At 52.4% G+C, this 13,541-nt stretch overlaps 2 protein-coding genes across 2 annotated transcripts; one reads left to right on the top strand and one right to left on the bottom strand.

Annotated features, from left to right (window-relative positions):
• Positions 1-2,298: 2,298 nt before the first annotated feature.
• Positions 2,299-4,277, bottom strand: B0I36DRAFT_277426 (uncharacterized protein). The gene is made up of 9 exons (XM_046151417.1): positions 4,258-4,277; positions 4,073-4,177; positions 3,839-4,020; positions 3,668-3,780; positions 3,499-3,615; positions 3,356-3,428; positions 3,183-3,286; positions 2,769-3,046; positions 2,299-2,705 (listed from the first exon to the last, which is right to left on the bottom strand). The coding sequence occupies exons 2-9, from the start codon at positions 4,111-4,113 to the stop codon at positions 2,531-2,533; spliced, it is 1,083 nt and encodes a 360-aa protein (XP_046005772.1). The 5' UTR covers positions 4,114-4,177; positions 4,258-4,277; the 3' UTR covers positions 2,299-2,530.
• Positions 4,278-4,581: 304 nt separating this feature from the next.
• Positions 4,582-7,156, top strand: B0I36DRAFT_255025 (uncharacterized protein; the record flags this gene model as incomplete). Its single annotated transcript, XM_046150852.1, has 7 exons — positions 4,582-4,647; positions 4,837-4,961; positions 5,035-5,462; positions 5,525-5,814; positions 5,959-6,288; positions 6,349-6,605; positions 6,727-7,156. 7 exons carry the CDS (start codon positions 4,582-4,584, stop codon positions 7,154-7,156), a joined length of 1,926 nt encoding a protein of 641 aa, XP_046005771.1.
• Positions 7,157-13,541: the final 6,385 nt, after the last annotated feature.

The raw sequence follows: 13,541 nt of genomic DNA, 5'->3' as shown, positions 1-13,541 counted from the left end.
GCTTGCAGCCATGTTATGTAGAGCCACTATGGGACAAGTGGGGGCCTACAGGCCTCCTCTTCCAAGCTTTTGGTGGCCGCATCCCCGGCTCTGGCGGCGACAGGTATCATCCCCAAGGCTACAATTTGCAAACAATCGGGCCACAGCCTCAAGAGGGTAGGGGCATCGACGAGATGTCCGCAACAGTCGAATTCCTCCGATCGCGAGGAACTTCAGAATGCCCCTTTTCTTCGGGGGGTTTGGTGAAACGCACAGAATAGAGGATGCGCACCCAGACTGTCTTTCAGATATGTCGGGCGTAAAGAATTTCGCTTGTCAGACTCCGTGGCGTTAAAACCCATGGTTCAAGACTTGGCTTGGGTACTTCCACATCCATCACGAGACAGGCATATGAGCTCAGCCCCAGGACGATGAAGGGGGAAATTCCTCGTCATCAGACGGAACTCGTTGGGCCTAGCTCAACTGAAATAGCACTAACTGTGCGTAACAATGGCAATAACGTAGATCCCGGTCAAGCGGGCCACCCGGTCGAGCGGGCCACTTTTCTCGCTCCTTCATACATACCCAGCCTTCATCCATTTTCTCTGCAAGCAATAATGGTACGGCAATCAATTGAAAGCGACTTACTTCTAGCGCTTAATGCGCTTCGATCTAATCCAAAATTGAGCCTTCGAAAGGCTGCATCAGTCTATAACGTGCCTCGTACGACACTTCAAGAACGACACCGCGGCCGACCTGCGAAACGCGATGTCCGATCGCCTACCTAGAGATTAACCTCATACGAAGAGGAGAGCATCGTACGATACGTAATTGACCTAGATTCGCGATTATTTCCACCGCGACTTAGTGGTGTTCGAGAAATGGCGGATCGACTACTACGCGACCGTAACGCGTTACGCGTTAGGAAGAACTGGGCTTCAGCCTTCGTACAGCGACAACCTGAGCTCCGTACGCGTTTTAGTCGAAGAATCGACTATCAGAGAGTCCTCTGCGAAGATCCGGACGCGTATCGCGCGTGGTTTTCCCTCGTACGGAATATAATCGCGAAATACGGGATATACGACGACGATATCTACAACTTCGACGAGACGGGCTTTGCGATGAGTAAGATCTCCGCCGAGACTGTCGTTACGACCTCCGATCGACGCGGTAAGCCAAGAGCCGTACAACAAGGCAATCAAGAATGGGTTACAGTAATCCAGGGTATCGGGGCGTCCGGCAATTCGATCCCGCCGTACATCATCTTCGCAGGGAAGGTCCACCTCGACTCCTGGACGTCCGAAAGCCCTCTACCGCCGAACTGGATTATCTCGCTTTCTGAAAACGGCTGGACGACGAATGAGAATGGCTTAGAATGGGTAAAACACTTCGATTTCTATACGAAGAGCCGTACGAAGGGCGTTTACCGGCTCCTTATCCTCGACGGCCACGAGAGCCACCACTCGGTCGATTTCGAGCTGTACTGCAAGGACCAGAATATAATTACGCTCTGCATGCCTGCTCATTCGTCGCATAAGCTCCAGCCTCTCGATGTCGGGTGCTTTAGACCTCTAAAACGGGCGTACAGCAAAGAAATCGAAGGCCTTATGCGGGCGCATATTACCCACGTCGCGAAGGAGGACTTCCTTCCAGCCTTTCATAAGGCGCACGACACTACAATGACTAAGTCAAATATCCAGGCCGGCTTCAGAGCTACTGGCCTAGTACCGTACGATCCGGAATACGTCATTTCACAGCTAGACGTAAAGCCTCATACGCCAACACCGCCAGGTTCTGCAGGCCTACCGCCGCCCTGGGTCTCGAAGACGCCGAATAACCCAATTGAGGCGGAATCGTAGACCGAATACATCAAGAATCGTATCGTACGACATCAACATAGCTCCCCAACTTCAATTATCGCAAGCTTACAGCAGCTAAACAAAGGAGTGTTAATGATGGTGCATAAACAGGCCCTTATGGAGAGCGACCTGGCCGAACTTCGAGACGCAAATAGCCGCCTAAGCCGCCGTCGACGCACTAAAAGAAAGCAGCTACAGAAAGGAGGGTCACTAACGATTAGCCAGGCAAAGGATATGAAGTCTCAGATCGACGTGACGGAGCAGTTACGGGCAGAAACAAGTCAAAATAGTGGTCGCGCGAGGAGGACAGAGACGCGCGCGCGACGCTGTGGCGTTTGCGGCGAGCCCGGCCATAATGCTCGTACGTGTCAGATAGTTGAGTCTACCTCTGAAGAAGAGGATTTCATCTAGTTTGAATTGATTTAAGGCGTTCTGGTTGATTTTTTTTCTATACATTGTCGTCCGAATACCTTAAGGGTGGCCCGCTCGACCGGGTGGCCCGCTTGACCGGGATCTACGTTATTCTATAATAAAGGAAACTAATCGATGCCCCTTTCTAAACTATCCCCTTAGCTACCCTTATACCAGCTAGGAGTACGACGGGGCCTCGTTTGGACTATGTCTCGAGTGCGCACGTGGTCTCTCGCAACAATTCCCCCTCCTGCGGTCACGTGCGACATGCGCCCATCACACTAGGCGCCGGTGGAGCCTTTGGAAGGACTTAGTAGTTTGTCAAAGAGGGTTGCTGGAACTGTGTCAGATTCCAGAGCAGCTTTAATCTCATCATCCATGCCCTCCAGAAATCGTTGTTCGTCCCACTTAGGCTGCCACCCAATTTGATAGGCGTTGATGGGGATCTGTTGTCCACTGTGCTGCTTGTCAGGCTTTGATCACTGTATCTACGATGATAACACGAGGACAACAACTTACCTAGACGTCCCCATGGCCCGCACAAATTGGGGCGGCCATCTGAGATACTCTGAGGCCATGTCGTAGCTAGGCCAGGTCTGTGCCCTGGGCTCAGTCACGAGCCCACGCATATGCAGACCTTCGGCAAGACGCGGCATGATAGCCCACCATGATATTCTATGAGCCATTGCAAAGTAATAGCCCTTCTCGCCACTTGGGATCGGCTCTTTCTGCAATATCTTCTCCACGAGAAGAGCATATAATGCTGTCAAATCTGAAATATGTGTTGCAGGTGGGTTCTATGAAGATGTTAGTATACTTAGATTGTCTGGGAATAAGGAGTGAAGATAGTGGGCAGCTCTGCCCAGTCCTGAGCAGCCTCAATCCCGGGGGAGCTCAGTTACCCATGAGAGAACGATTCAGGGTTGAGCTTACCCCATCTTTGTCAAACTTGTACACGATTCCGAGCTTGATGCTGGTCCTGACGTAAGCCGGGATATTCACAGAGAGTCTCCTCCCTTGACCGCTGCCTTTCCCATCTATCACACCGTAAGCCTCAATTCGGCCAGATCAGACACCCATGGAGTATCGCCGCAGGGAACACTCACAGACAGTTGGCACCATCACCAAGAAGGTAACGACACCTTCTGCTTTGGCTTGCTCGACGACGGCGATGTCGGTCTTTGTTGGGAGGTCAGAAAACGGCACCCCTCTTGGTGTGGACAATCTGTGGAGAGCTAGCAAGACTTACCGCTCTACCAGGGTGATCCGTCCCTAACTGCTTCTCCTTCTCGAATAAAGGGTCGGTATCCCTGACCTCCCCGCTCGGCCAGCCACCGTCCTCGCCGAACATGGTCAATATCGACGACTGATCCGAAAGTCAGTGGGATGTCGAGTAGACAGAAGCTAGAAGGACCCACATGGATAAAATATGTCTCCTTGCCGCCGACTTGGCGACGACGACCAAGAGCTTTGACGAGATTAGATACGTGACTCGGGACGGCGGAGCTTGCAGTGTGAATGATAATGTCAACTAAGGCAATAATGGTGAGTCATCGATCTCATAAGTGTCCCATGTGACGACGACGCACTCTCATTGCGAATCACGGCCTCCATGGCAGCCGTTTCGTTGTGAAGGTCGAGCTGTATCGCGCCGATGCCATGCTTGGACAGACGTTGGACCTGTTCTTCCGACCGAACTGTGGCGAAAACAGTGGCTCCCTTGATCGAGCTGCTTGTGCGAGATAGAAGCTCTGCTACAACCGAGCCTCCACTGAAGGCCATGTCAGCTAAGGACGGCCAAGGGAGCCAGGGGTGCGTCCTACATGTAGCCGGCGCCACCGGTGACGAGAATATTCTGGCTCATAGTGCCGGATCTTGTGATAGAGGAAGAACTTGTGATGGAAGGACTGGCGATGGAAAAAGAAGATCTTGTGAATGGAGAGAGTGTATGTCTGCAGTGAGCGAAAGAGCACGTGGATATTTATACTCTCAATTCCATACTGCTTACATCGTTACTCTAGAACACTGACACTCGCTAATAACTATCATCCCTATAGCGGTGAAGGCGTCAGTGGCCCGTATATGCAAGGCGGTTGACCATCACCAGCTAAGGGGATAGCTTAGCGGTTATACGGAAGTGGGTCCAGGGATTGATTAACCAATCATTCTCTCACTCTCTCTCCACAAATGCCTAGAGCCGGAAAACCGCGCGAGTCCGCGGCTTTCCTGATTTGTCATCTCGTAGCCATTATCTCGTTATATGGCTGTCGAAGGCGACACTTTCGTCGATGCGCAACCCGCTTCCTGGAGGCCCTATTATCGTGCTTGAAAGATGGAATCCCGCGGAGACATTGTCAGCGGTCCGCCGAAGGACCGCCTGGCGATTGCACGTCGCTCAGTCAGCTAAGTGTAATTCTCGTCATCGGAGACCAAGATCGCTAACAGCTGATGCAACAGTGCGATCAGTGTCGCGCTCGCAAGGTCAGTCTCCCTCGAACTGGCCCATACGTGCTAGCTAGGTAGAGCACAAGAAGTAAGGGAGTGGAACGAGCGAAGCAAGGAGCAATTGGCAAATTCCGTGTGTTAGATTGGCTGTGACAGGGCATCGCCTTGCTCGAATTGCAACTCTGCCAGGCTCGACTGTACACACAGCACGATTGCGAGCAAAACAACAACGAATCCCAAGCAGAGGGTGCTGATATCAGCGCACTAGTCAGTCAACCCTGTTTGGGCATATTGAGACCCTTTCTTACAGTTGTGCAAAATTGCTCAATCAGTCGCTTAGCGAACAGAAAATCGACGGTATTGCAAGGGCCATCGACAATATCAACCTTCTTCTACGTGGGCTTGACGTATCTCCGAATATAAAACAGCCCGACAATAGCAGTTTCGTAAACCACCCGGCCCGATTCGATCTGGTGAAACCCCTGACGGGGTCTATTCCCGTCTCTGCATCTGTCAGCGAACCTCAATGGAACTATTCAGCGCACATAATCGATCTTGTCAAGGCTGTTGTGGAAGGTAGTGGTGCGAGATATGACAGTTCAAAGGGGGGTGAGATTATCTCGTCGCTGAGAAGGCTTCTACAGACTCTGGAGTGCTCCGCTCCGCCTCCTCGCCTCACCGTCCCAGCAGTCGACCTCGCGAAACACTATGCCAATTCTCCTTTACCGCCCTTGGAAGCTGCCGTGGCAGTCTTGCGCTGGGCTAAATGTTAGTTCTTTAACCCTGCAAAGTTGCTATTGCCGGACTTTCTGACAAGAAAAAACCCCCAGCTCACGAGGGTCACATCAAAACGACCTGGATAAGTCGGATACTTCCTCTGGAGATGTTTGCCGAGATCTGCCGAAAGGTCTACTTCGCAGTCGAGGACTACGATGATGTTGATTTTATCCTCGCCAACGGATATCTGTACTACATGTTTTCTGAGCATGTCATCGTGTCTGGGCTCAATAAGAACCGAGAGTATTATACACTATGTCGGGAAAATTTCCACAACGCATTTTCACGGCTCCCGCTTCTCCTCTCACCGTCCATGAAAGTCGTTGCTGCGCTGACGCTGGGAGTACGTGTTCCCGTGCCAGGACCGGGGGGAGCGGTATTGACTCACTAGTGCTAATTCTCCCTGCGACAGACATTCAACGCAGTTGAAAACTGTAAATCTTCACAGGCTTGGACCTTCATTTCGACTGCGGCAAACTTTTGCCAGACGCTGGGATATCATCGCAGTCACCCGCCGAGGGGAGATAACGAGTCCCTCCTGGCTACCCAGAGACGTCTCTTTTGGACCGTATATAGGTTTGAGAAAGGACTCTCCCTTCGGCTTGGACGGTCATCCACTATCCGTGACGCCGACATCACATTGCCAATAGACCAGACACGACCGACGAGACTTGGGAGAATCCAGGGACAGGTTTACGAGCAGCTATACAGCCCGGCAGGTCTGTCTCAGCCAGATAATGCAGAACGCGGTCGCATGGCCGAGGCACTTGCCAAGGAGTTACGAGAAGTGGTCAACGAGACACGAAGTGAAGTTGCTGTGTGTGGTTGCATTGTTTTGGTCACACTAGAAACCCGCTGACGAGTCGTCTTTTTGCAGGACGCCATTAGCCAGTCCAGCGACCGTCAAGCTGATACGCTGCGAGTCCTTTTTCTGAAATTTGATCTCGTCTGCGAATCTGCACTACTGGCTTTGATCCTCAGGGCCATTCCTCCTGCATGGCCCTCCCAAAGTGACGGTGATTCAGACGACTGCGTTGCAGTGGCCCGCGAGGTTTTGGACATGCACCAGCAATGTATGATTGGTATACGTGGCTGCACGAATGATCCATTTCTAATCGTCAGGTATATGAATTGGTAAGCTGTCAGATTCTTTAGCGGCGTTTCCTTTCATTGTACAAGCCGATTATCTCCACCCAGCGGTTTGAGCATCACGACTTTCCTACCACTGCAGGGCACCGGCTTAATACTAGAACAGGGCCATCTTATACACCCCATTCGTCCCGTTCAATATCCTCTTCACTCGTGCCGTCCACTTTTCGGACCTAGCCGACTTGGCCCGATTAGACCGATTTGCCGCCTCTTTGCTGCCTGATGGAAGTCCCCCAGACTCTATCACGCACCCTTATCGACTGTACCAGCTTCTCTGCGAGGCTGCGCGGCTCTATATTGAGGCAAACATGTCCTCTTCCACCTCTTTGCATATCTCCCCGGACTTGACTCATGGCGTCTCAGAGTCCCGGGGCGGCTTCAATCTCACCCGCTTTGGGGTGGAGGTAGGGACAGCAGGAAATGACCCTGTAGGACCCGATGGCCCTCAAAACTATGGACTGAGTGATTGGTATCTTGAGAATCAGCAGCTCATGACCTTGCTAGATGAGGACACAATGTTTTGGCCGTCTACTTGAGACATGATGATGGGTCCCTGGTATTTGTATGCATCTTGCTGCTAAGGATGTATATTTCCAAGTCAAACGCAGCAGGCAAGCGAAGAGAACTCCTGTTATGTATGTCTAGGTATGTGACTCGGGTCTACCGCCGTAGATTTATTTCCATTTCATCGATGGGCCATGTAACCAAACCGCCAAATCCTCCGTCCGATACCGATCAATTTCACATCTTATAAGTTAGTTAAAGTTAGTAAAACAGTCTAAAAAACGGGATTGATTTACTTGAGTCTATTTACCCTCGTCTTTAGTGGTGGCCCGTGTACCCCTCATTTATTTTAAATGTATTCAGCCCTAAATTCATTCAGGAATTATGGATAGGCAGTCTTCTCCTGCTTTTTAACAAAGATTTATCTGTAACGTATGTAGAAATATCGACCACGAGAATAAAGTGCGGATTTCATCCAGTCATTGCGGTGCTTTATCTTTTCAGTGTGAATAACGCCAAACGCGCTACCGACCAGCTCGAACAGCCCTTTTCTTTTAGAATCAGATCTTAAAAAGAAAAGTCCGTCTTGCTCCGGAGAACTCGGTGTTGAGACTCTGCACTACAGCTCGAATGCTCATTTATGTTTATGTCGGGTTCATCTGTAATAAGGCTGGCCTCGTCATAAACTCTTTCGTCCACATCGTCGTAAGTTATCGAATCTGTCCGATCAGCATCCTCCTTGGAATCGGGTACCGCAGGCTCGCCATCCAGAGTGCTCTCCGCAGGAGTTGCGACTGGAGTTACCAAGGATCCGTGGCCAGCAACACGTTGCACCGCTTCTAAGAATGAAAGGCGGATAGAAGGGCGGTGATCAAAGTAATGAGAAATGGCGCTCTGGCCGCTCTGCTCGCTCTGTAGCCATCTGAAGAATGTATCCACTGTCTAGAGCAGTAAGTATTTCGGAAAGCGGAAGAGAGAAGACTAGACGGAATCATAACGTCCGTCCCTATGTGGAGAGAAACCCTTCGTGCCGAGACGTCTCTATTGTTTAGGAGACTCAAATTTCCCCCTCGCGAGTATATAAAGTTATAGTCAGTGTGCCGTTGATCTTTAGCTGTTTCTCCACAAGGATTCGGTTTGTAGTGAGAAAATACCACGGTTGTGGTTAGGCAATTACTACACGGGCATGAAGAATTGCTACCCGGGCATGACTCTTACACGGGCATGACTTCTATCGCCTCTGATTCGCTCATTTTTTTCCTTCGACCCACAGGTACATCAGTGCAAAGGCGGTGAAGCAAGCTCTCTTAACAAGGCCGTGCTTTCGGTATAGTCAGAACCAACCAGGTCAACCAGGCCTCTAGAACAGGTCTTAGGCGTATATCAAAACAAGGTCTGGTTTTCAATACAGAACACGGCCAATTCCAGCGCGCCCTAGAGGGCAGCTATCTATATCTCTATCCTCTAACTACTATAGATGGAAGAACCTCCTCGTCGCTGTCAAGCAGCTCCCACTGACTCCTTCGCCTGCGAATGCTAGATTGCGTCTTCCATCCGTTGGCACGTACTCCTGTAGTTCTTCCAGCTCCAAGAACAGCTGACCGGCTGCGCGTCTGGCGCTGGGATGAGGCACTGGCCTGGCTACTAGCCTGGCTGCTGGCCTGTTGGCTCGCTTCCAGAGCAAGCCTAGCTAGCGTTGACTTGTTGTGACTTCCTGGTGGTCGACCTCGTCTGCGCCCTGTCGCTTGGCTTGCTGGATTGCTGGCTCGTTGGCTACTCGGCTGGCTGCTTGCCTCAATGGCTAGCCGCGCTGGAACAGCCGGTGTGGTGTTCTTAGGTCTGCCACGGAGAGCAGTGGCGATCTTAGGGTCGAGGATTCGTCGGTATGGATCTCGAGAGGATGGCTCTCGTAGGCGCCACCGAGGATGGACCTCCCATTTGGTGAGAGGCGTGCCACTCACCAGCTTTGAGTAGATTGTGTGGCAGCAGGGGATTCCAAGCTCGGTCGAAACCGAGCAGTCCTCTCTGCAATCGCCAATGGGGTCAGGGAACGGATTCTTCCCCGTCGGCATTGCTTTCCTTGCTAGCCGATATTGTTTGTTGATAAGCCCGAGACCCTTCGAAGAGAGTGCTGTCCGGGGTTCGCCTAGATACTCCGAGCTGGACCCTATGTACTCTCGCGCGGTAAGTACCTCGTCCGCTGCGCAGGCGTCGTTGAAATCTCGCTCCTGATCCTTCATCATGTCCTGCATAGCCTCGATAAGCCGATAGAGATTGCTCATACCATTCAGGAGATAGCTCTTGATGTTGTTGTTGCTTGCTTCTGTCCCAGATGTGACGCGGATGCCGAAGTTGCGATAGTTGCGAATGAAACATCGTGCCCACTGCGCCCTGACAGGCATGTAGGTTCCATGGAGATACCGCAGGATGGCCCGCTGATCGTCAAATTCCCTACAGAGGCTTCCCCACGCCTTCTCGTGAGCCTCCTCTGTCTCCGCAAACAAGACGACCTTCCACATCATGAGAACCCCTCGATGGCTATGAGGGACGACTTCAGCTGTCTGCGCGTTGACCAAATGTCCGTCTTTCGGGCCGAGCTCAGCCTGTGCCTGTGGAGCGTAGTCCTCCCCGTTGCTGCTGTCGGGACTACTACTGCTACATTGGCCCTTGACCCACTTCTGCCTTGACTTGAGCAAGACGTTAGAATTGATGTGGTGGATGCACAGCTGCTGCTGTGCATCAGGGAACTGATCAGTCAGGGCGGCCTTCATCTGACCGTCGAAGCCAGTAATGATAACGTCCGGTTGGCGAATAGAGTGCTGCTCTGAGATCTGTCGAATGCTCTCAGAGAGGAACTGGAACCCCTCCCGTCTCTCGTTGTCGATCAGACCGAACGCCGCATTGTAGACAGAACCAAGGCAGGTCTGTCCTGTTGCTTGGAATAATGGAAGCTTGAAGCGGTTGGTGTTGTATGTGTTGTCGAAGCTGATGACCTCAGGAAACCGCTTCCACATCTGGAGGCAGTACGGAAAGGTCCAGACAAGACCGACGAGGCGGTTTGGCTCATCATCCGCCCACTTAACAAGATAGGGAATCTCCATCTCGTCGAACAGCTTGATCAGTGCTGCAGTAGGAGTGTGTCCGTTCAACTTGTCTCGGCTGATACGAGACCTGGCGTTATAGATATCCTTTCGTGTAAAGGATGACTCGGGATGCTGCTCCAGGACGATCGCGCGTACGTCACGGGCCCGAATTCCGACCCGACGGCTTGTCGATTCGACTGTTGCCCTGATAGGTGTAGTGAGTCGTCTGTGGGAGGGATGGGCGGATGGTTTGATACTGGCCCGGTGGTTATGCTGGCTATGCTCGGAATTATCGTGGTGTCGTAGAAGCCATCTACCCTCCTCCAGTGCTTCGGCAATGACCATCCATTTACAACCACACTTTCGAGACTTCCGTTGCCGAATACCGGTACTCTCTGAGGGGCGTGGTTCTCCGAATCGATCGCATTGGAAAGAGTACCGGATCTTCCGACCCTTATATGAGTAGGCATTTCGTCGAACAATACCGAAGCCATTAGCCTTCGCGAAAGTATTCACCCACTCGAACAGGACTTCGGCTGACGGCGCTGGGTCGCCTGGGATAGGTGGGTTCGGGATCGGGTCAGGGACAGGCGACAAGGGGTGGTCGGGCGAGGGCGGCGAGGCGATAGGCGGAGAGTGCCTTTCTCGGGGAGGCGAGTATGGCGGAGATGATTCGAATGCAGTTGAACTGAGCGGCGAGTAGCCCCATATCTCGCGCCATTGGCGGACTCGTTCGTATGACCGGACGAGCTCGATGGTAAGTCTTCGATCTGTCCCAATCACCTCGCGCACTAGCCTAAGGGCGGACTGAAACTGGGGTCTTGTTGGAGAGAATTGTTCTTGTGCTGATTGTTGTGGAGAGCAGGCAGGTGGCTGGTCGATTTCCGGGCCTGGTATAGGCATTCTTACTCGTTGCGACCGTCTTCCTCGGGTTGGGAAATCATTCGATAGGTGAATCTCATGATCGAATCGTAGCTCCCATGGTGGCTCGTTCAGCCCACGCGATCCATGGGGGCGTGGAGCGGTCGTGAAGGTCTCTGGGTACGAGGCGAAAGCATTATAGAGTGCCTCGTCGTCTCCCACGCCATAGTGTGGGCCAATGCTCGTCCCTGTGCTATTAGACGAAGGTGGTCTTGAACTCTCAGATTGGTTCTGCCGCTGTCGTTTTCGAGGACGTAATTGATAGCTTCGTAGTCGTTGGTTGCTTGCTGAGCTAGATCGAGAGTCGGGCTGGGACATAATGACGGCCTTGATCGCGACAGGAAGAGTGTCGCACGCACGGATGAGAACATGGTTAAAGGGGCAGTTGATTTGACTATGAAAGAAGGAAAGAGGGGACCAATTTCAGCACAAAGGAATGACCTGCTTTGTGATGCAGATGCCTTGGAAGATGAGGCTGTTAGATATTCCTGATACAGCCTGTGTTTTGAGTGTTGGTCTCAGCAGGGGACCTAACACACCACGCCTGGAGCCCTGTGACCTTGACAAATATGGTATCTTTCACGAACAATCATTATCAGTAGGCTTGACATGCGACAAGAGGTAATTGGTGTAGTAGCTAGCTCGTGAATAGCTTCCATATGTCTCGTCGATCGTCGTGGTGGAGTGCTAATCCCGAGGTACAAGGGGAGCGTTGGCAGAATCTAAATGCACTAACAAAAAGGGATGGACCAATCAGAGGCTGCAAAAGGTCATGCCCGTGTAAGAGTCATGCCCGGGTAGCAATTCTTCATGCCCGTGTAGTAATTGCCAATATATATTCCACCGTTCTCGCAGATCGTAGCCCGCGTTGTAAATCGCACCGCAACTCGCATCGCAGCCCGCATCGTAACTCGCATCGCAACCCGCGTTGTAACTCGATGAGATCAGATCAGGCGCTTCAGCCACCAACAGGCCGTCCGGATCAGGCACCCGGTCATCACAAGACAGCGTGGCGTGGTTTGGTGCGGCTGTCGCCCTCGGTTATTTATCAAAAGTCACCAACTCGTCAATGCATCAGGATATGAGCGCTTCGAGCCACGCTCTTCCATGCTCTCCACGTGAACCACAACACGCACGCCTCCGTCCGATGCTCCTTTGACTAGATATGCGGACGGTCTTGTACCAGAGAGCACAAGATGAAGTGTCACCCCATCATCATCGTGTTCTCTTCTCTTGTAACAAAATGCCTAGAAGCAGGCTGCCTGGGGAAAGGGGACAAGCAGGGAGCTGACGTAATGCCTGACTGGGTTGTGCATTCTGGCAGCATGGAGAAAGAGGCTGCGAGGAAATGGCATGCACAAGCATGAGTCGATGTCGCACGCGTATGGAGAAGGGACTTTATGGAAGGCCAATCAGGTCCTGGTGCCACAGTGGATGGCTATCTTGGGAGATTGCAAAAGCCATGATTGCCTCGGCTCTCGTTGCATGCTACACTTTCTCGCCTGGTGAACACGTCCTGCGTTGAGCGTCCATCTCCGGCACAGGATCAATCCCGTCCTTTAGATAGTCTTATTCGGCTCATCCTAGTCCTCTTGGAGCCAGTTGCAGATATGCTCAATTCGACGGAGGAGGCATCAAACTGCTTCCCCACAGCATACCAGGGGCCTCTCCAGCCTGCAGCACGACCACTCTTGCTTGTCTTGTCAACTGAACCTGAGTAGTCCAAGTCAATGAGACTTGAGATGTCGCCATGTGCATCTCCACGCTTGTGCAGGTGGGTGGCCGCCGACCTGATGGCCGTCCTCCCATGCGTTCGGTGGAATAGTGTTCTCGAAGGGAGGCGCACGACTCGATCATCATGCACATCCTCGGAATCGAACGGGGTTCGGCTTTGGGTGCCTAAAGCAATTGCTCACGTATCTTGGCTTCCCCTTGGAGCTGCTCTTCCACAGTGACGGCTGGCAGTAGCGCCCTCTTCGAGCCTTCAGACGCCACCACTGCTGGAGGGTTGCCATCTCTTGTTGCCCCGCACGACGGTTCGTTGCAGGCCATGACCCGCATACAAGGGGCTCCTGATACGGGTTGGGAGAGAGGCGCCCCACTGGCGAGTACCTTTTCTGCCCTTGCCCTTGCTGGTGTATTTTTGTTGGACTGTCCACGATGCTGGAGCTGGGACGTACCACCCCTCTCCATTCCGGGCACAGCCTGGCACTGCAGGCGGCTGGATCTAGCAGGGCCTAGAGTCGATATGAGAAAGGCAAGTCTTCGTGCATTCAGGGTGTGGGATGGCTTGGCTGCAGAGCCCCCGCATCCAAGGTTCTTTTGGCCGTACCAATGGCTGACCTCGGTTCACCAGGCTGATCGTCAAGCCTCTGCGCCAACGGACTTGGCCCCAGTCGTTGGCTCACTAGGC

This window comes from Microdochium trichocladiopsis (genome assembly GCF_020744255.1).
Source record: "Microdochium trichocladiopsis strain MPI-CAGE-CH-0230 chromosome Unknown B0I36scaffold_12, whole genome shotgun sequence".
Taxonomy (NCBI): domain Eukaryota; kingdom Fungi; phylum Ascomycota; class Sordariomycetes; order Xylariales; family Microdochiaceae; genus Microdochium; species Microdochium trichocladiopsis.
Note: the sequence above shows the minus strand (reverse complement) of the source record. Positions and strands in the feature narration are given on the sequence as shown.